Genomic DNA, 24,517 nt, shown 5'->3' with positions numbered 1-24,517 from the left:
CATTGTCCTAATTAGATGTATAACTGGTAAAAAGTGTTGAAAAAAATTGATTCTGTAAGTAATATTAAAATATAATATATGATCGTTAGATTTGATTGTCAGTATCATGACAATGAAAGTCTTCGATTGCCATTTTTTAAATATTTATTAAAATAATAAATTACATAATTAAAATTTAATCATTTGAAATTACAAATGATTTTATTTTTGATCATCAGTTTTATTCATAATTGTAATGAATTTTAAGAAAATTTTTATTCTGTCGCCGAATATTCGGTATTCAGTCAAATCACTATTCGTCCCATCCCTACCTGCTGTAAAGCACACATGTTCAACCATATCATGCTCAGGCCCAACCTCAAAACTAATTTTTCTAAGAGTGAACGACATCATGATTATTCATAAAAGCATTGTTTGGCTTAGAAGTGGTTAAAATAATATTGAATTCTAATGTAAAGGTATGATAGGCTCCCACGTAAAAAAATTATTCTGATTTTTTGTTTTAAAATTTTCCATAGTGCTGTACGAAAAATTTATTTTAAAAAAAAAATCGAAAATCACACACACACTCACACATGAAACATTTTATTCGATTGTGACCGGCGACCGATTATAAAACCATTCAAGTGGCCCACCAAAGATTGTTAAATCACTCAAGTGGCCCGCGGCAAACTTTCGGGTCATTTAAGCTACCCGCAGCACATTTAAATTAATGAAGTGGCCCGCGCTCTCAAAATTTAACATTTCTGCAGCATCCTTGAACAGCTATCTGGATTTCTGCAAAAAGCCGACTAACTAGGGCCAAATTAAACTTTCCGTGAATCCCGCGGGCCACCAGCTCATACGGTGGTATTCTCGCTTATTAAACAGGGTTCACACTATTGTGTGAACACGATTATTTACTTTGCATATATTTCTTTTATTAAATTTGAATTTTGATTTATTTTCAAATAACTTCTTTTCATTAATTAAATAATTAATTAATTAATTATTTTTATCAATATTTCTTTCATTAAATCGGAAATTTGCCCGATGATTCTGAAATTATTGTTTCATTAATTGTGAAATTATTGTTTCATTAATTGTGAAATTATTGTTTCATTAATTGTGAAATTATTGTTTCATTAATTGTGAAATTATTGTTTCATTAATTGTGAAATTATTGTTTCATTAATTGTGAAATTATTGTTTCATTAATTGTGAAATTATTGTTTCATTAATTGTGAAATTAGTTCTTTCATTAAGGTGGTTTTTTTTAGAATTTACGTAAATTCTGTAATTATATGTATATCTTTCGAATGCCCAATTTAGCCTCTCGAAATATGTAGCCTATATGAAATTCTAGGCCTCAAAAGCTATTTTGACTCCTGGTCCTGTGAACTCGTTATGACAGTTCTTTCAATGCATCAAATGCACAGCATTAATATTAAATCTGAAAATATCACAAAGCTCTAAATATAACTGTACAGATTTCAGTTTCCAGAACTCTTAAATTATTATTATTATGCTTTTTTTTTGGAATTTAATCGTTTCTTGATACAAAGTGTCCGTTTTCTAAAATGGTCGGAGGGCCGTAGCAAGAAGCTCGGAGGGCCACATTTAGCCGACGGACCATGAGTTGAAGACCCCTTCCCTACAATATGAAGATCAAGTTCTTATTTTGAAAACTTATAAGAAAGGAAATGAGATCATTTTAGGGACCGCAGAGCAATAAGAAATCCCCCCGTAGAGCTAAAAAAACACAGCAGTTGAAGATCTCAACGAAATCAGTGTCTGCGACTATAGAGCATGGAAACCTATAGAGATTCCCTACAGCTTGAAATGATGGGTTCAGACTCTTGAACTAATGCAACGGAACGACCTCCCATTCTATGGACCACAAAATGAAAAAAAAAAGTGCGTCGTATAGTGAAAAAAAAGCGTTTAGTCACGATGCAGACGCCCGTCCATCAGTGCCGCATGACATGTCACGCGAAGCTGGCTTACAACATGTAATCATCACGGCGTAAGTAAGTTTAACACACACCACACAGTTTTTGTTTTTCAACCAACCAATGGTGGTCGTGGTGTTGAAATGAGAAAATTCTATCCTCGGGATGTAGCAGATGAAGACGTTATAGTCGTTGAGAGTAGATATGAACAAGTCATCCATCTCATTTTTTCAGACGTTACGAACGCAAACAACTCTTTTTTGGTCGTATATATTTCTTCTATATTTTTTTCTTGAATCTCTAGAGAGAGACGAGTCTTCGAAAAAGAATTTAAAGAGACGAGAAATGATAGACCAGATGGATATTTACGAAAAATGAACGATTATCCACCAAGCAGATGTTACATATCGACGAAATGCAAAATGAAGGCCATCATCATTAATACGAATTAATAGAATCGTTATTTTATAAGTGTATTTATATAATTGAACCGACAATTTTCGTTATAATCAAACCGACGGGGTCTTCAACGCACTGCAGTTTTCACTCGGAGCTTTTTGTTGTGGTCTGTCGATAATTTTCAGAAAATGGTTGAAAACATTGTGACGGAATTGATGAAGGAAATAATTACGAAATTGATGAAAGGAATACGGTAATTTTCTAGAATAAATGGAAGAAATGATTCCAAAATTGGCGAAAATTCAGAATTACTGAAAGAAATAATTTTAGAATTTCTGAACCAAATAATTTCAGAATTAGTGAAAAAACACAACTTAGAAATCAATGCGAGAAACAATTTCGTAATTTCTGATACAAATTATTTCACAATAAATGAAAGAGTAATTGCATAATTATTAAAAGAAATGATTTCATGATATATTGAGAATTAAAATGATTTTTCAAAATTTTATCAGCAAATCAATCAAAAACATTTTTCAGAATTAGTGAAAAACCTATTTCAGAACTAATCAAAATTTAAAATCAATAAAAGAAATGATTTCAGAGTAAATAAAAGTCTAATTATTTTTGTCCCTGTTAAACTCGTGGCCCTGTTGGTCCCGTCTATTGAGATGTCACTGAATTTCATGGGTTGGTGGCTCGCGGGAAGTTCCAATTTGGACCGCCGTGTCTGAAAGGTTGAAGACCCCTGATTTAATGCATGATTTTTTTTTTCGATCTGATAATTTTTTTCATAGTTAATGACACGTATAGGAAGCCGGAAAATAATTATAAATCCATAAGACCTAACGCCATCTACCGATTCATACTTCCACCTATATCATAATAAATTAATATGCACTCAAAATGCCCATGTCACTGATGAGAGAAAGCCAAACGAAATTTATTTTATACCCTCATTTAGAAAAGAAATCTTTCGCAAACACTTTTTTTTAATCTTGCTCCTGAACTATTTAAATGAACAATTACCTTTGGTGTATAATACAGAATTTATCTAATTTTACACCACAGAAAAAACACTTTTTGAATTTCTAATAACAATAGACGATATTGATGTATATTTTCCAATATAGAAGCGAATTTACGTCATGATCGATATGCATGTGGTTTTTTGCACTGAATAGTGCTGCCATGAGTATGTATTTTGATATAATTGTTAAAAATTTTATGCATAATTCCGTTTTTCTTTTTATTACTTTTGTATTAATTTTTATCATTTCGTCCGTCTTTCTGATTGGTCGTTCAATACACGCTCCGGCATTTTGAAAAAAAAAATACTGAAATTTGACTGTTTTTGATTTTCTATTACTAATTTTGGAAAAATAAATCTGAATTTGAAAAAAAATAATTATTTACAAATGTACTTCTTATGTAGGGTCTGGAAGAGGACGTAAAGAACCGCAAATATTGCATGTGAAACAAATGGATCAAAGTACTATTATTTTGCGAATACATAACTACCTTGTTCGGGATTCAAACTACAGTTAGATAGATAGAGAGAACCACTCACAACCACGGACTGATGCAAAACACCTTACTTCCGTTACCTCAAAAGATTCAGAGTTGTGTTGGAAAGGTTAGCAAAGATTTATAGTGATGGCTCCCCTTGCCCCGTGCTCGCAAGAATCGAATCACTCGAACAGATGAGCAAAATCATAGCCACACATGTTCTGCAACAAACAGTTTGTCGTCAATTGATACATCTAACAGCAAATTAAAAACCTGAAATGAAAAGAATATGAGCTCACCTTGGGTTCAAAGGCAGTTTTGAGTCTTTTATTTCCAAACTGGCTGCACTAATGAACGTTTAAAGGGCCCTTTGCACATAAGCAAAAGTATGCATTTAAGGAATAAATTTGATTTTTTACTAGGAACTAATAGCTCCCAGATTTCGTCGTAATAATGAGAGCGATACCACAATTTTTCTGTTTGCGTGTTATTTTAGTAGGGTATTAGTAGTACTTTATCTGCTAATCAGGCTGGTATTTCGTTTTCTTCTTCGAATTATTGCAGTGCATAATCCACGGATTTCAATCAAGAGTCACAGTGGGTGTGTCACTGAGGAATCCAGGTGTGATCGATTCTTGTTCCTGTCTCAGCCAGCCAGGTAATCAGATGCTATTGTTTTCTATGACGTCTACAGACATGTCCAGATGACCATGGTATATCGTACTACGGTGATTGATATCAGTGATTGATTATGTGCTTAGGAGGAATTTGATATCTTTGCACATGACTTTAAACATGTATACCCAAGTTTTTTTGTTTTTTTCACAGATTTTAACTTGTCGCTTGTGAATGAAAGTTTAATTTAAATGCATCTGCGAATCTAGGTTTAATTTGTATCCATGGATAAAGTTATACAAAAGAAAACTTTCACGCGTACAAACAAAACTTCCCGTGCTGCTGTTATATGTACAAGCCACATAACTTTGTCACTTCATTCATTTAAAATTTCATTGAGTGTCAAAATGGTAGAAATAAAATACAATTTTCATACACCATGAATTGAACAACGCACTATCCGAATCAACATAAAAGGGGTTTAGTTATAGTTGCAGACAAATTTTTTAGAACCGAAAACTTTCACGACGCACGTGTCTAAATATGTTTGAAATATTTTTGGGGCATGGAATCGGTACCCACAATAATGAAATAAACTTTCAAATAAAAAAAATAAAAAAGTAAAAAGTACGTTTATATAAAAGTATAAAAAATTATTCAATAAACGAAATTTCCCAAAAAAAGTCGTGTTCATTTTTATATCAAAATTCTTTGTGACGTCATTCTATTTCCTCTCGAGTATAAGTTACTCTATTAATTTTTAATGCAGCCTTAAATCAATATTATATCGCATTCCTCTCATCGATGATCAATGTCTTCGGTAGATGCACGAATCAATAATTTCTTGCTAGTTGTAGTAAATTAAAGTTGAAGTGATCAAAAAGGTAATTAAATATCCTCTGATATTGTTAGTACCGTTCAAAGAAAAACTTCAAACTAAAATAAGTGCCGAGTTTAAAAAATATAATTTTATCGAACAGCTAAACATTAACGAAAATAGTTTCTTTTACTTTCCAATTAATAATTGAAATTAACAAAAACTCACCTTCGCGAAATTGATTTCAGAAATATTTTCAAACACATCCAAACGAATTTTCAAAACAAATTTAAGAAATCGAATTTACCGATGACTTTTAACTACGAAAAAAAACGTTATCCGCGAACGACGCACATAACAATCACCGGCCTTAACACTACACTACTACTTGTCAGTTTTAAACGCACACGAGAAAAGAAGACGCTCGTAACGTGTGTGACCGGCGAGTGAGAGTCAAAACAACAAAAAAGAAGCCATTCATTGTATGCGTTACTCTTTTCTCTGTTTTCTTTTTTCACTTTCAACTCCCTCTGGTGGCATTGGTCGGTATAACAAAAACCGTACCTGTCCTTTTGTTTTCCCTCTACACCAGGGTGCACAGACTTTTTAGTCCAAGGGCCAGTCCTGCGGCAATTCTGCCGTTCGCGGGACAGAAATTTGTATATATGGGTTGACTATACGACCTGTAATTTTATGCGAGACATTCCGGTAATTTTCGTCGTCTTAGCTTTTTCTTAAAATGTCACGTTTTGTCCCTGATTTTCGACGAGGCTTATTTGAATTTTTGAAAACAAGAATTAAGATTATTTTAATGGCTTGTAAATTGATGCCTTTGACAATTTTTTTGGCTGTAACTGGCTACTTTATTTGCGTCTGGCAATTTTTCGGCTGTAATTGACAACTTTATTTGTCTCTGGATGAAATTGGTAATTTTACATGCTGCTGGTGACTTTTTTTACTGTGTGATTGCCAACTTTATTACACTTTGAAATTTTTTTTGGCTGAAATTAGCAACTTCCCTTACCTTTGAAAATTAGCAATTTTATTTGAGTCTCAATTTTTTCGGCTGTAATTGGCGATTTGACTTGTCTTTAGTCATTTCTTATGGCTATATTAGGCAAAATTACTGGCCTCTGATAGTTTTTCGGCTGTAATTACAACTTTACTCGCATTTCATAATTTTTTTCGCGAGAATTTGGCAGCTTTTTTTATCACTTGACAGTTTTTTGCGGTAAAGGATATAAGGTCAGCCTATCCGTATTGCGTATATTCACACTTTTCTACCGGAACCCTTATCTCGGGCCGGACAGAACCGTTTAGCGAGCCGCACTTGGACCTGCGGGCTGGAGGTTGTGCACTCAACAAAATGATCTGGAATTATTTTTAAATTGATAATGTAACTTGAGAGTTATCAAACTTACTTCAAATCAAGTCAAACGAATAAAAAATGACTAGACTTTTTCTGTGAGGAATCCGATTATAATTTCAATTGACTGTGATGAAAACCATTAGTTTTACTAAAATTTATGAAAATTAAAAAAAATATATTGGCGATTTTTTGGTTAATAACAACACAAAGAAAAATTGCAATGATTTTAACCCTCTAAGTAGCATTGACGAGATATCTCGCCTCCTTGAAAGTCTTTTATTTCATCATTGACAAGACCAGGTATTTTGTAAAGTTGATTTCTCAATAGAACACACTTTTCCCTATACCCCTTCGATTGCACCTTCTTGAAATCGGAAGAAAGTCTACTTCATTAGAAGTTTTGTCTCGCTCGTTGTTCTGCAAAAATCTAATAATATATATTATAAAAAAATTTGCTTCCATCGAATGTAAATAGAAATTTTAAAAACCAAAGATGTCATTGATCCAGATGAGAGATATTACTCCCAAGTCCAAATGAGACAGAACTCTCATTACATAATATTTATATCATCCCGACAATGATCTAAGTGCCTTCGGACTCGGGAAAGAGCATGTTTGAGTTGATGCTGTATCCTTTTTATACAGTGATATATGTATAAAAGTTTTGCACGCGGATTTAAATAAATATTTTGTGTGGCAAATCGAAAGTCTTTCAAATTTCATAATGGCCTTTAAATTAATTGCGCATAATGCGTAAGTGATCGTATATAATCGATGCATTTGAATACTTCTCCGAGGAGTTCATTATGGCTGATGTCCGAAATCAAACGGAATGGGCACCGTCATTGGTTTTTTAAAAACAAAATCTCGTGAGATATTTTACCCTTACCGTACACATGGTAGATTTCAAAATCGAAATAGATGGTATTTTATCCTTATCTCTGAATTCCTACAAAGTCGGGACTCCGAAAACGCCCGGAAAATAGCTAAAAAATTTAAAATAATAATAATTTTAAATAAATAAATTCTAGAACTTTCTCTCTCGCCTAATAATTTATGACAAGAAAACGCTCCGAAATATTGAGACCCGCTAATACATTTTTATATTCTTGGTTTGTGCTGGTAGACGGTTGAAAATATACTTTATTCCCATTTTCACACTATAAAAGTTTTCTAAAAATGCCATCGTACAGTTAGGAATTAAGTAACTTGAACCAATTCCGAAATAAAATGTGTTATCTTCCAAAATATTCTAAACACTTTCCTTAGGGGCACACGTATTTGTTGTTAGTATTAGTTTTTAATGGCACGAAAACTGGAAAATGTTTGCGAAAGAATTTCCAGACACCATCATTCTTGTGAAAAGCCACGCAGGAGAATCGTTTATGTAATTCTGTTCTTTCTTCCTGCGGAAATTTTCCGTCGAAACATTGTAAAAAAAAAACAGGGAGTCACATTGAGAAACAGTTGCAGACATCATTAATGAAATTCGCCTCTTTTTTTTTCACCCACTGGCTTAAAAACGGCGTGAAAAAAATAAATAAAAATGAACATCGAAACCAGAGGCGTAACATCGAGAGAGAAATAAAAGAGGAATCATCATCACATACAGTAGGATGCATGGTAGGTAGTATCCCGACTCTGAGATCGAGAGAAAAGGCTAAATTCGGGATGATGGCCACCGAGGTCAGGGGCTTTTGTAACTGACCAGTGGACCATGCTTCCGGTTGTCGGCATTCGGGCCATTCCGTGAGACCAGTCGACCGAGAACAACTTATTGCCGCCTATTTTGTTTCACTTAAATGAAAAGCAGGATTTGCCAGACACACAACACACATATACGCGGTGAGAGTTGGTTTTTTTTTTCTTTACCATGGTGCAAAGAGAGGATACTGGACTTGTTGGAAGAAGAAGGTCCATTCATGCGAAAGATTCTTCATTGTTATGTATTATTTTTCGGTCGATCGTCTACACAGACATCAAATGGATTTTCCTCTAAACGATTTTAACTCGTCGTTGGCCGAAGCTCCCGGTCTTCGGTGGTAAAGACTTTGCAATACGGATTGGACTGTCTGGCGTTCCGTAATTGCTTGCTCCCAAATCCGACGTGCATTAGAATAATTTAGCATGTAAGCACTTCCCCCTTCGTGAATTGTTGGTGTAAACGTCACTCGATCCACATTTTATTTTGACGTTGAGCGTATGAAAGATTTGAGATCTGTAAATAAAGGGCGTGTCCCCATCAATGTGTAAATATACTGTAGAACTTGGTTGATCCGAATATTTAATAATACAAACTTTTATGGATCCCCTCTAGTTCTTTATCTAATTTAAGGGGGGGGGGGGGTCTCCTACCTTTTAACATTTTAAAAACTTTCTTATTGTGTTAATACTATTAAAAATATATTTTCTATTGATTTATTTCGGCTGTTTACCACATATAGTTGATTGTTTATGCTATCCTTTGCCGGTACAAAATTTTACATCTTGCTTTTTTTTATAAATGCTCAAAAAAATTCATTAAAAACAGCTTGATCGCATAACAAATAGCAGGACATCAGTGAAATTGAGAAAAAATTGATTCAAAATAAAGGAAACTGTTCAGTTCATAAAGTGACGAAAAATATTTTATATCCATTCATAAATACTTGGGTTATAAAAAAAATTAAATTTTTTTAAATGTTAAATATTTAAAATTGAGTTTTGCATAAGTTTGAGTCGATAAAATCGCAATCATATTTTTTATTATTTTATGAACTGAAGTTTTCTTTATTTCAAATCATTTTTTATTCAATTACATTGATTTCAGGCAACTTTATCATGCTCACAAGGTGTAAATAATGCATTTACAAAAAAAGGGTCTTGAAGACATGTAAAGTTTTGTACTGGCATAGGATAGCATACACAAGCAAACTTTGAAATAAATCAATTGATAAAAAATATTTTCAATTATACTTCCACATAAGAAAGTTTTCTTACCATGTTAAAGGTAGGAGACCCCCTTAATGTCCAAATTCCTTGTTTAATTCGAAGTCTTTTTTGGAGAGGAAAAATAATTTTTTATACAAGACTTTTGTACAAGCAAATGTGGACAGTAGGGTCTCCAAGTAGTCAGACGTCTTCAATCTTCATCATCCAGGGCTATTAGCTGCAGACTAGTTTGTTAAACAGTAAATGTTTAAAAAATTACAGATAAAAAAATTTGACTATGGGTTGAACGTGTATATAAGTCAAATACTGGGCCTCTCCCAGTGAAAAATACATCAAAATACAAACACAAACGCTTCGGCAAGTAAATCGTTCAAGGAGGTGGCTGAAAACAGATGTCCATAAAAAAAATATGGGCGTCAAATATAACTGAAATACAGCAACATGATATAAAAGCATACGTCGAAAATAATTATTGATATATAAATACGCTGCCCAGAAAAAAATATTGTGGTTGCTTCTTATCGAAGCATGGATAGAACTTGATTTGATTTATCCAAATATGTTTTCGTATTTATTTTTCATCGTGTCAATTGTGTTAGAATTCACGACTCCCGGATGTGAGCTGTTCCATTTATTCAAAACCCTATTGGAGCAAAATTCCGTGCGACACCATGTCGTGGCTATGTATTTGCTGCATTACTATACTGTTATATTGACTACATACAGGGTGTCGTGTTAGTCTTAAGTCGGCCTCTATCAGTCGTGAGGTATGGTTCTAGTTTAAAAAATGCTCAAAATGTGTTCAGAAATCACTCTGAACCAGTTTTGAGAGGGAAAAACAAGTGTATCACAAAATTAAGAAAAAAAATTAAATTTTTATATGGACACCCTGTCCTAAAAAACCAATTTGAAAGTTGTTGCCTTGTCTGTCTCTTGAGACCAACACAAGAAATTCCTCGTTTCCAAGTGAAATATTCACTGAGATATTTGAATTCCAAAAACAGAGGAAAGTTGGGAAAAAAACAGCATAAATGAAGGAACAAAGCAGTGTTTATGCTGTTCTTTCCTAACTTTGTCTCTGTCTAAGTACTCAAATATCTCGGCGAATATTGCGTTTAGAAACATGGATTTGTTTTGTAAGTTTTAAAAGAGACTGGACAACAACTTTCAAATTTGGTTTTAGGACAGGGGGGTGTCCATATAAAATTATATTAAATTTCTTTTGTGACACACTGTACTGTACTTTCACTCTCACAACTGGCACAGACTGATTTTTGAATACATTTTGAGAATTTTTTAAATTTAAACCATACCACTACGACGAATGGTTGATGGGATAAAGACCGAATTAGGACTTGCAGTACACCCTGTATAGGTGTTGACTTCCGAGAAAGCATTTTCGTATGATTTCACGCATGCGTGTAGGAACATTTGTATCATCGTCGACCAAAAAAACAAAAACGAGCGTTTAAATTTGTTGTTTTCTGCATGCCAAGGTCGAGCACGCGGTCGAAAAAAGTGCATGCTCCCGTGAAAATTTTTACATGCCCAGGGCAACAGATTTGCCCTTAACCTTAGACACCTGTAGTATTTAAATAAGCAGAGAAAGAAACAGTTCCTCGGCACGTAATATTTGCCTGATTATGTATGAACAAGTGTAGTCTTTAGACATGGGCCAACCCAGATACGGCCTCGAGATTAATGGGGGGGGGGGGGTGTCTTCAGAAAATGAGATCTGATTGAAAGTTCCAAAAGTTCAGCATATAAACTTGCAGGTGAGTATTTTTGGCCAGTTAGGGCCTCAGAAAACTTGCTTGGCCAGGGCTCGTGGTGCTCTTGATCCGGGGGCCCTGGTATGAAAAAACAAAAGTTCTCTCCAACAGCGTCCAGAAAAGCCGCAGAAGCGAACTTCGTACATAATGCCTAGTAAATAAAAAGGACAAACACTCGCGTCATTTGTCATCAGCGTTGGAGCCCATTGAGAGGGAAGCAGAGGTAATCGACCGAATGCTAAATACGTACGCACACGCCCAACTTTGATAAAACTAAAAAAACACATTATTACTCTACAAGTGAAGAGGACAACGATGATAATAAAATGTGCCATGTATCTTTTTTCTGGGCGGCATCCGGCCCTTTGTTTACGGCAGCCGCCATTGTTTCGATTTGTTAGGTGGCTTCCGGCATCTCGGGGTGAAGAGGGACGACGGGACACACAGAGTATAAAGTATGGCATTATTACCACCACTGCACAACCACTGGTGCATTACAGGCTATTCATTATGAAATGAATTAAACTTTGCTCACCTAACACTGGGACCATGATTCAATTCTTACCGAATTATCGCTCCGTGAAAAAAAAATGTATTACGAAAATGCGGAAATATTACCACATCGTTATGGCGGGCACCTTGATGTCCTGTGCGTGTTTTCAACTGTTGACAAGGGTCAAGTTGAGGCATTATCATTTGAAGCCATGGATACAGCACATTAGTGGGTCAACTGAAGTTGGTTTTCTTGGTTGGTCGGCAATTGAGAGTGAAAGAGCAGTCTCACACAATTTAATCGGTCTGTCAGTTAGAAAAGTCTCTCCGCAATGATCAGGCAGATCTTCAACACGATACTTATACAATATGAAAATTCAAACATTTACCATCTTCACTTCAAAAAATGTGGAAGACAGATGACACCTCCAGGGAGAACACGAAGCAAGCACTATTCCGACAAAATAAATACGTTAGTTCTACACATGCTGGGCATGTACCAATTCGTTGAGGCACTTGCACGATTAGTAGTAATAGTAGCTAGATAAATTCACCTGTGGTTACAGGCAATTTATATATATATTTAGTACCCAGTTTTCAATCCGTAGAATATGATATTTCTGGAACCGAGCAGTTCAATGCAATGTCCGCTTTCTGTTCATGCAGGGTGGTTATGACTGACACTACTCAGACGTATGTAGCACTCGTTCTGATGGAGGTATTTTGATGAAACTTGGTATAAAGGATAGATGGACCATAGGGGGGAAAAGAAAGATTCAATAAAAGAAAAAGTTCAATTTGTGACCACCAGGGGAAAAAATAGCACTTTTATCACAGTTATCTTTTTCAAATGGTCCAAAACGTATATGCCAAGAAATTCAATGAAATTCGTCCCCCACAACGGACGCTGCATAAGTCGAAGTAGTGTCAGTATAATTAAGACGAGTAGTGTTAGTTGGACTCTTTTGATTGGCAACGGATGGCCATATCACAGGTATATTTTATTCTGCGTGCAATGAATGGCTTCTGTCGTGTCGTTTTTTGGTGTGTGTGCGTGCGTGTGTGTGTACATGTGTCGCTCTAACCCTAGTTATTCTTCTTTCATATTATACTGGTGCTGCCATATGCCGTCCATATTTTGAAGTGTAAGCGTCGAATGCGCCTCCTCTCTGCGAAGAGACTCTTTCAAATGGTAGATCGGTTCGCATTCTCACCTAGAATTTGCAAAACCGCAGAGAATCGACTTCGGTCAATCATCACTGTACAGCAATTGGAAACTGCAATCTATAGTCTGTTTATCTTAGCTCTAGATCCTAGCTCTAGATACCGTTGGCTATTTCCCAGCAGCTATTTCTTATCATTTCTAGAAAGTCCATACTGACCAGTTATTCCGAGCATTTTGCATTAGATTCAGGCCATAAAAACTGTGACTCGACAGTGTATAATGAGCAACCAAAGTAAAAAAAAAAACTTCAAGCTCAAAACTATTCAAAATGAAAATGAATGTCATATTTTGGTGTCATTTAATTGATTGATCGCCTAATTTGCATAATATCACCGGGTCTTTTTTTTTGCACTTCAGGAAATCAATAAATCACCGCAGTATATGCCAGCGTCTGGTGTTGAAATGAAACAGACAATTATGCCTCTCGGTTCCATTCTCCCTGCTAAGTTGTTGGTTGCGTGTATTGAATTTCACTCATTCGGGTCCCGAAATGCGCGCATTGAGCTGAAGACCCCCTAGTATAATAGAGAAAAACTCTACTAAAGAAAAGATGAGAGAGTTTCTCAAACAGTCCCCCAGAGGTACGAACGAATAGACAAAACAAAGCGCTGGACGTTCAACTAAATAGAAATAAAAGAGAGGTCATAGAACCGGATTAATCAAGATTCGGATTCTGTTGGGAAAACAAAAGTTACCGAGCGAGTGATCCTTTTTTTGAGAGAGAGATTGCAGAAGTCTATTTCTATCTTTAGCATTTAACAGAAAGGAAAAAAGCTAAAGAGACGACCCTGTCAAAGTCGAGAAACGGCTGAAAACTTAATTGGGTGAATCCTTTCATCGTCAACACCTTTCCGTCCCGTCAACGTCATAAACTAGCGATGAAAAAAAAAATAGCATTGACAGTATTATTGTGATCATTTTTGTCCCACCTCGGTTATTTTCTGCACACTGGGGCTAATTAGACCGGGACCTGCAATTTATTTCCCATTCCGAACGGCAACCTTTTTCTGTTTTATGCACTCACCGAAAGGTTGGTGTACTAAACCCCCGATATATATATATATATGGGACCGACTCCCTGAGGTAGCAACCTTTTTCTATGGCCACGTCGCCATCTGCCACTATAGGTTAGATGGTAGATCACTCGAGCGGCATTCGATGGACCCGGGTTCGAGTCCCGACAGCGATGAAATTTTGGTGGTCGGCTGAAGTTGATTTTGCGTGGATCATAACCACTTCGAGTCGATCTCTTCGTTAAAAAGTGTCGCCACCTGAGAACAACAGGCCTACAAAAAATATTCACTCATACACAATTTGAAGTAAAGATGGCAGCACTGCAAAATCAAACACGACACTAGATTGCCTGTTGTGGCGTTGTATTTGTATTTGTATACACACTCAGACTATTAGGTGCACATACTTTGTTCCAGACTCTGTCACGAAGCTGGGCTGGGAGAGATTTCGGCAACGAGATTAAGACCGGTGGCACAGAGCCCCTGGCGTTCATTCATTCATTGTGGTAATGCCGCAATTTCTGTTGCACCTCCGTGTCAGGAAAGTTTCTGACGAACCGGGTATCGAACCAGCACCTCTAAAAACGCCCTTTGGTGCTTTCGACGAGAATCTTACCGGCCTGGGCTACCGCGCCCTTTATCATTTTGATTGGGACATAACAGTGAAGTTTATGGAAACAATTCCCATAGAATCATAGATGAGTAGAGAATTTCCTATCGGTTATAACAAAATGTATGACGTATTTTCTTCTCATAATTCTGTTTTTCTGTTAAAATTGTTTTTTTTTTTTTTTGGATTGAGGAATTTTTAAATGTGTTTGATACAGAGGTGAAAATTAAAAAAAATTTCCCTATTGATCAATGGCGACTGTACCTGCCAAATCCAGTGGCCATTCACGAACGCGAACAAAAAAAAAAACAATTTCAACGCTTTTCTATTGGTTATGGTGGTAGCTTTATGCGGTGTGGTGTTCTGAGGAATTTCACCCTCTGGTGAAAACCTGTTCTCTGCAACATTGCTTTCTTTCCCCCACAAAAAAAAAACATACTGTAATATAGAAACTTATTTTAACCAATTAACCGCCAAGGACGAGATATCTCGTTCTAAAGCAAATGTAAAAAAAAATCCTTCTAGCTCTCCCTGTTTTCTTAGCTCTTTTCCCATCATTGCGAAGCTTCAATGTAACTCTATGAATGGAAATTATTGCTTTTTATCTTTCTTTTTAGCGATTTGTTGTTCCTGTTTAGCCATATTTTCTTCCACAAAAGTCTTCCACAGGCTTCACTCTCAAATGTTTAGTTTGGCTTCCACATTTTTAGAGGATTTTTTTCCCGGCCACCTCATTAAGTGGTTCACCTATTGTGGCCTCTTTTTTATTTGTATAATCATACTTCATTTAAGCCTTTGAGCGGCATTGACGAGATATCTCGCCTACTTGAAAGCGCCCTTATTTTAGCATTGACAAGCCCGGATAGTTTGTAAAGTTGATTTCTTTAGCAGATGCATCTGCCGCTTTCATTTCCAATACGGAAGACAGATGGCAACACCTCTAAAATACAAAATACTCATAAAGCTCTGACATTGTAAATACGTTAGGGCTACACATATGCACGCAGAATACATTCCGACTCGCAAACATTCCTCTGGGTAATTTCTAACGAATTACAATTACACGCAGAAACGTGTTGTGTGTGTGTGTATATACAGGGTGTCCTGTATGTCCTCATTCGGCCTTTATCTTATCAAATGTTCGTGGTAGAGGTATGATTCCAGTTTTTTAAAAAATTCCTAATTTTCCTCAATTATAACCATATTTTCGGGATTCGTCAACAAGTATAGAGAGGCATCACGTATGGGAACCGGTCTTCGATAATTGGCTGAATATTCGAATTTTATTTATGAATTTGTGACTTTAATTCTTTCAGTACGACAATATGAAAAAATGAGGTAATTATCGTGACATTTTTTGGTAGGTCATTTTAGTTCTAATTAAAGCCTAAAAAACAAAATATTTTTTTTCAAAAAATTAACCTGGTACTTGAAAGTTTTACCAGCACTTAGGGCCGTATTCGCCGACATGTTTTAAATTGTAGTCACAATTTTTGGATAAGAGATCACATAGATGAGTTAAAAACCGGAATTTAACCAATCCGTCTCGATCTCTTATCAAAAAATTGTGACTACAGTTTAAACCATGTGGGTGAATACTGCCCTTAAAGTGAAAATAAAAAATACCATTTCAAATATGTTGAATAATATATAATAATGAATATATATATATTTACTTATTTTACCACAAAAATAAAGCAATGAATTGTTTTACACATTTGTTTGGAAACATTTTGTAAAAGTAGCGTTTGAAGTGTAAAACACTTTTAAGAGGGCGAAACATCTAACTGGATTTTATTAACCAACTTATTTAAAAACTGCTTGTCCCGCACTTGTACTGTCATCTGGTAATCGTAAAGTACAATAGAATCTCGACTATCCGGCGTGTTCTTTTCGCGCCATGACGTCGCCAAATCATCGGAGCTGTCGCCAAACTTCGCTAAGTTTGTAGCCAATTTGGCTAGATTTACAGAAGATGTACTGTATTAATTTTAATTTTAACGTAAGAACGACTATTTATAGGCAAAAAATGACATAATAAATGATAAATAAGAACTATTTACATAATTTTCGTAACAATATTTATATTCTTGGACTTCCTTTTTTCTGTAATAAATTTTTATAACGTTCAGTATAGTACATAACAAAAATGTCATTATGTTTGAAGTACAATTATACATTTATGTTTATGTAAAATTAATGTAAAACTGTACATTTATGGTTAAAGTACATTACATTTATGTATAAAGTACTGACTTGTACCAAGAGGTCACAATATATAAATAGAAGCGATTTTTGGTATTAAAATTGTATTTTTGGTGGTATAGTTGGGGTGGAAAGTGAGCATTTATAGCACATATAAGGCTTTTCTGTTGTCTGGCCCGCCCTTCCACATTAGGCCGGATATTCCGGATTCTACTGTAGTTATGCAACCTTTGTATAAATCAAAATACCAATACCCAACTTTGTATGTAACGGATGTTGCGGAAGTCAAAAAATTTGTGGTTTTTTGAATTAACGTCAGTACTGAAAGGGTTAAAATCTCCTACGTCTGCTTTCGACACGAAGAACAAGTCTAAACAACCTCAACACTAAAAATACATCTAAATTTAAAATAAAATGAATCTCTCTCACCAATGGACGTTTTTCCATATTTTTCAATAACGTACGGCCACTGGAAGCTGACCTCCAGAAACAGGTAGCCATTGTTAGGAGTCGAATTCTTGGAGTCTTCTTCGATTGATGATGACAGAAAGACTGAACCCGTGACAAGAAGAGACGAGTTGTTGACAAAAATCCCGTTGACGAACAAGTAGGCTCTTAAAGTAAGCGGCAACGTGTGACCGATTCCTGTTAATAAGCAGAATAAAAAATAATAATGCATTGTAAGCACATAAATGCACTTTCCAGAAAATACAGTCTTTGCAAAATAGAATCAATTGGCCTTCATAAATATAGTCTTGTTTGGCCAAAATTTGAAAATATTTCAGTGAATAAGTGAATATAGCATTCAAATGCAATTTCTATGTATTTCAGAGGATTTCTTTTGAAAAAGCTTTAGTTTGCAAATTATACCGTAGTCCTTCCGTATTAGCCGCATTCCGTAATATTCGAGGGACACCACTTTTTTTAATGTTGAGGTCTGGTCCGTTCCCGGCATGCCGGGAAAAGTGAGGTTAGATAAAGATCGCAGTAGACATTCAGCCAAAATTCAATGTATTTTTAAAATAAGGATATTCGTGAATTTTTTGAACCCGTGACTTGAATTTCACGACGTGCCGGAAAATACGAGTATCCTCAGCAAGCTGGCCTCCTTTGCTGCTCCCCGGTATGCCAGTTGATGCGGAGAAATACGATGTTAGGTTTCATGTCTAATGGAGTGATAATGCTCATCCAACGACCGCAAATATTGCCGGGCTCAATTTTTACGGACAAGGAAAGGGTTCCAAGGACGTCTTCAAAAAGTTTTGAAAGAATTACCACTGATACTACTCATTTAAATATGCACAAAAATATAAAAAAAAAATCCGGCGTAATTATAACGGATCACTCAAAAAAAAGTAAATATTCATATTTTGAACGCCAATAGAGGCAGAAAATGAATTCCAGAAATTTCGCATCCCCAGAGTGTTAGAGTGGTGCCATTCAAAAAACACATGAGCAAATACAGTACAGACAAAGAAAAAAGAAAAAAAAAGAAATACTAGTTTCTCGACCAGAGAAGCTGGAAGAAAGAAAGGAAAAGGAAATGAAAATAAGTTCTTTATGAACATCACCAAAACGCGCAAGAGGTGATGAGTAGCCATTGTCATTTTCAATAATTTTTTTTTTTTGCAGCTTCAATATAACTGCATTCGATCACTATTTTTTTTTCTGCGTGAGCTGAATGCACTTAAATTTTTTCATAAATTTTTGAGGACGACACGTCGGGACCTTTTCCTTTTGAGTGATGTTCGATGGAAAGAATTCAACCGAATTCTCTTATATCTATTTTGCTTTGGTTATGTTTAGGGTTTTCTTCAATACAACAAGTTTCTTATGTTCCCTCGGGGTCGAGCATTTCTTATTCTTCAACCATCAAGGATCCGTCTCTGATTCCATTATACATAACCTTAGGTCCCGTAGGACACGGTATCAACCAATCACTTGGACGTATTCCAGACTGGCCAAAAAAAAAAAAGCTCTCGGAAAAAAAAAAGTCAGAACTTCGAAAATTCTGTGTAAGAAATAATTCGACAGCCAAAAATTTGACTTTGGAAAAGAGGAAATCGAGGGGTTGCGCGGCGAAAACCAAGTTCTCAAACAAGTTAATTACGGGAATCTGACATTTCATGTTTACTGGATGAATTACGGACACAAGAAAATATAAAAAAAAACAACAACAAAAACCACCGGGGAAAGAAAAGTTAATTTAAAAGTGCTGTCAGTTTCACAGACTTTGGTGCCTCCAGCAACAGGCCTCTAGGCTTCACACACACACACACATACCGAAGAAATAAAAAAATTGAAAGATCCGGCAATACAAAACAGATAAGTGATAAGATAGATATAAAAAAAAGTCCGAAAAAGAAGTATCAATGGGCAGATATTGCAGGTGATGAGAGAAGGAGGTGGGATTAGAAAGTTGAAAGCGCATGAAACTTTCAGTAGAGCTGACAACCGCCTAACCGCATATCAAAACTCCAGAAAACTGGTTACCGGCTGAGCGCCTTCAAATACCCCGATATATATTTTTTTTATATTCCTTTTGCTTTCTATTCTTTCAATTTCTGGGCACCCGGGGGTCTTCAAAGGCACACAGAGAGAGAGAGAGTGAGGGGAGAGAGAAACTTTCGTTTCTTGGTAACTCTTAAAACAAGTTGGCCACATGCTCCTTGAGGCGAAGAAGCACAAGAAGCAATGCCTTCTTCACCTTCCATTTCCCAACACAACACAGTGGTGTACTGTATATCCATCTATCCCTTCCGTCTAGTAATACACTCCACTCACTCACTCCCATGGAGCTTCTTTGGGAAATGGACAGAAGCATCTGAGGGATTACATTATAATGCACCATCAAACACGAGTTCTTTTCTGCTTCTTATTCTTTGCTCTTCCTCTAACCTTAACATTTTCTTTTTCTTTTGGTAGAGATAAGAAAAGAAAAATAAGTAAAACGAGAGAGAAAATATCATTGTCCTTCTCTTTTCTGTTCATCGAACTCGTGTTTTACTTTTTTTTTGCAAGATTTTTTTCTTCTAGCTTGATTTTTTTTTTTTTCAATTTTTTCATCAAATTGACGAATTATCATAAAAAAAGAGCCATTAATTAAGAGGAAAATCAAAAACAAAACGAAAAGAAAAAAATTGCATGGTTTTTACATCAGTTCTGAATCGAACAGAAAAAAAATACTAGCAATCAAATCAGTGAACATTCAATGAATTCTTTATATTACGTATTGTATTTTCATATTATATGCTATGTGTTACAGTACTATTTTATATATGTGTTAGGTTAATGTGAGAAATGCGGTTACTATGCATACTTACCAATCATTTGGGTCAGTTTTATAAATTTCCCTAAACTGATCACATTTACCGGTGATTACGCATAGTATCCGAGCGTCGTTGGTAAATTTTATAAGTACTTAAAAATTATCACTTTTACCGGCGATTATGCATAATACCCAAATGTCACGTCTTTGGTATGCCCGATAAATCGTATTATATGATTAAATGTACTATTTATTGTCGCATTTGCGCTACTGTTTATGACCCATGGAAGGATTATATCCCTTTGGGTCAAATAGTGTTTGTTTTGTAATTTTCTTTTTGTCTTTGTCTTGTATGTTTTGTCTAATAAATAATAATAAAATAAATAATAAATACGAATAACAATTCATACATGTATCATTATTTTTAAATCATTATATCGGGGTACAATCGAAATTTTTTTAACATTATATCGGGGTTTGATGGTAAAATTTATTATCATTATTTCGTGTACGATCGTGAAATTTATAATTATATCGGGTTGCAATCGTAAAATTTGTTGTCATTTTATCGGGGTACGATTTTAAAATTTTTAATTATTATATCGGGATTGATCGTAAAATTTGTTATCATTATATTGAGGTCCGGCTATATTCATCCCAAATAGTAGACAAAATTTGGAATTTTTTTTTAATATGTATCAACTTCACCAACCACGCTAGGAATTATGCATAATCATAAGTAAAGGTGATAAATTTTAAGTGCTTATCGAATTTACCAACGACACTTATGGGTGTAATGCATAATCTCCGGTAAAAGTGATACATTTATCAAACCTACCAAGACGATTGGTAGGTATGCATAATAATCGGTAATTATGTATAATAAACATAATAATTGATTTACCATATTTACCGTAACGTATCTCCATCAGTTGATTGAATCAGTCAACATTCATTGGATTCTTTCACTTTATAATTATTTTACTTTGTCAAATTACCAGCAACGTATTACAGTTATCATAAAGTATCATTTAAAAAAATATCGCTTGAATTGTTGTTTGAAAATCCATGATTATATTCAATTTTTCTTTAGTTCATGTCGACAGAATTGAAGCGTGAGAATTCGGGATTTTATATATTAAATGAAATGAATTTTTATTCAACGAAAATCAAATTACTTAATACAGCAGCAATTTTTTTGGCTCGAAAGCTTTGTTCACAACATCGTTTGGAAATGTAAAAAAAAATAATTAAAAAATTATTTTTTATTAATCGCATTTTTTAATGTCACATTGCTATTTTTGTGTATGAAATTCTATTGTTTAAAAATTACATTTTGTTATTCATTTTCTGGAATTGAACTGTTATTTATTTTCTGGAATTGAACTGTTATTTATTTTCTGGACTTGTATTGTTATTCCTTTTCTGAAATACATTATTGGTGCTTGAAAACTGCATTGTTATTCATTCTCTAAAGTTTTATTTTTAATTTACAATAATATTTACAATAATAATAACCCCAGAAGGCATGAAATGCACTTATGTTCTTTTCTTCTGAAATTTAATTATAATAACAATTATTATTATTCTAAAATTTCATTGTTTAGAAATTGCATTGTTATTCATTTTCTAAAACGTTAATTGTTTAAAAATTGCATTGTTATTCATTTTCTAAAACGTTAATTGTTTAAAAACCGCACTGTATTAATTGGCTTAACATCTATCTCAAAAATACATTGTTTAAGAAACTTATTGTCATTCAAAACATTGGTCAAGAAACAATTGTCATTCAAAACATTGTTCAAGAAACAATTATAATTCCAAACATCACTTAAAAACTCATTTTTATCAACAATATTCTTGGAAAATTCAACGTTATTCAAATAGCACTGTTCGTAAATGCAGTATTAATCGTCTAAAAATCCATTGTTATTCATCATATTTTCATCCATTGATTTAATCACTGAAAGTTATTCATCACTTGTTTATAAAAAAAAATATTAATTTAGAATCAATATTTTTTCAATACGTAGAAATTCTGTGTTAAAAGTTAAAAGTTCACATTTTTTTTAAAAAAGTGATTTTTTTCATTTTCTTAATTAAAAATTCTCCGCTCAAACAATTACTTTTTATTCATCACCCTCCCCAAAAGATTTATCTATATTCACATCATTGTTTAAAAATACAATTCAAAATGCATGTACATGTGCCAACGCGTGTTATTCTCTCTATACGGAAAAAAAAGCTCCCGCATCTGTCACCTATATCCCTGTGTTTTAAGAACACCTTCATTTGAAAAATTCCACGAAAAAACAAAATTTCCAGGTGGGAAATATTTCTCACAAAAAAAATAAATTCCGACATTGTTATTGTCTTTTTTTATCTTCAAACAAAAAAAACGAAATAAATCATCTCGTCATTCTTTTTAGAAGTATTTTAACCAAATTAGAAAAATCGGTCGGACACGTAGAAATATTACTCCAAGGAAAGAAACATTAAAAGACAAATATTAAGAAAGATAAGATCCCGACAAGAGGACAAATTACTTTGTCATTCGTGTAAAATGACGACATTTTTGAATATGCGAAAGATTCGAAATTCCTGAAAAAAAATTCCCTCGCTATAACTGAGAACATATTCTCATGAGATTTTTGTGTATATGTGTTTAATATGTATTAAGCAAAGCCGCCTTTAGGGGTGTGCGGCTTAGGTGTGGTCTCGGTTTGGGGAGGCCCCACCCCCACGGTAATGATAATTTCTTTCATAAATTCTAAATTTTCGTGAATTCTGGATTTCTCAAATTTCCTCAGTTATGGAAATATTTCTTTCATTTATTCTGAATTTTTGGAGAATTCTGAAGTTTTATCAATTATGAAATTCTGAAATTTTATCAATTATGAAATTCTGAAATTTTATCAATTATGAAATTCTGAAATTTTATCAATTTTGAAATTCTGAAATTTCATCAATTATGGAATTCTGAAATTTCATCAATTATGGAATTCTGAAATTTCATCAATTCTGGAAGTATTTATTTTATTGTGTTTATTCTGAATTATCATCATTTCTAGAATTCTGAATTTTTGTTAACTGTAGAATTTCGAATTTCCATCAATTCTGAAAGTATTTCTTTCATTTATTCTGTTTATTCTGAATTTTCATCAGGTCGTTTCATAAGTGATGGGATGTGATTATCTCTGTTGATCATTTTTCTCATTTTCGGTTCATTGATTCTGAATTTACATTATTTCTCAGACGGTTTTTCTCTTTCATTGGGTCCCAGTTTTAATTGGTTTCGAAATTATTCCTTTCATCAACTTAAATTTTTTTCGGTAAAAATTTCCAATTAAATTTTTTTGTTCATTCAAATTCAGTTGTATGTCTATATTTCTTTTTGTATGGAAATTTTTCAGCTTTGTATTCCGTTATAATGTATGAATTATCGGATGTAATGATTTACCCTGTCCCACAAAATATATAAAATTGGGGGACAAGTTGCCCCCCAAATTATTAAAACGCCTCTAATCCCCACTATTATTTTCGCGCCGTTCCCCACGTCTGCTAAGGGCGGCCCTTGTATTAAGATTAAACCAAATGTTAATGCCAAAAATATGAGATTGATTTCGTATATAGCCAAAGCCTTCTTCATTCAAAACTCTCATTCATGCCGCTGTTTCGAGAACACCTTCGTTTGTGAAATTCCGTAAAAAGCAAAATTTCCAAGTGAAAAATATTTCTCGCTAAAAAATAAATTCCGATGTCTCTTTCTATCTTTTAACAAAAGACGAAATAAATCATCGTCATTCTTTTTAGAAGTATTTTAACCGAATTAGAAAAATCGGTCGGACACGTAGAAATATTACTCCAAGGAAAGAAACATTAAAAAACAAATATTAAGAAAGATAAGATCCGGATAGGAGGACAAATTACTTTGTCATTCGCGTAAAATGAAGACATTTTTGAATATGCGAAAGATCCGAAATTCTTGGGAAAAAAAAAAAATAATGGAGGGGAAAACGAATGAAATTAATTCACAAAGAAGATGATTCATTGAATAAACTCAATAATACGGTAACTCGGATTGCACGCATTTCTTTTTATTATTCATATTTTTTTTCCAGGAAATGTGAAAGTAATCTTGTTTTTAAGTTTTTTTTTTTCGCGTTGGCAACTGTAATTTTAGGGGCATCCAATTCCCTTCTCTTTTAAACATATTTTCCAACATTACATACAACTACATGCTATTCGTGACTCTCTCTTTTAAATGCATCGTCTTCTTTTTTTGACGGTTTTAATTTTCGACGTTTTCGCTTCATTTAATATTTTGCCAAATTAAATTTAAAGAGAGTTGAGAAGGTTGT

General features: G+C 34.3%; 1 protein-coding gene across 1 annotated transcript in view; it reads right to left on the bottom strand.

Moving 5' to 3' along the window:
• LOC149067449 (uncharacterized) overlaps nucleotides 1-24,517 on the bottom strand; it is a 369,309-nt gene that overhangs the window by 252,035 nt on the left and 92,757 nt on the right. The window contains exon 5 of the mRNA XM_089252608.1: nucleotides 17,318-17,533. Within this exon, the coding sequence (XP_089108734.1) occupies nucleotides 17,318-17,533 (216 nt within the window). The remainder of the gene's footprint in view (nucleotides 1-17,317; nucleotides 17,534-24,517) is intronic.

Source organism: Pholcus phalangioides, unplaced genomic scaffold, assembly GCF_987345545.1.
Source record: "Pholcus phalangioides strain wild (caught in Gottingen) unplaced genomic scaffold, Ppha-v1.0 ptg000030l_1, whole genome shotgun sequence".
NCBI lineage: Eukaryota > Metazoa > Arthropoda > Arachnida > Araneae > Pholcidae > Pholcus > Pholcus phalangioides.
Note: the sequence above shows the minus strand (reverse complement) of the source record. Positions and strands in the feature narration are given on the sequence as shown.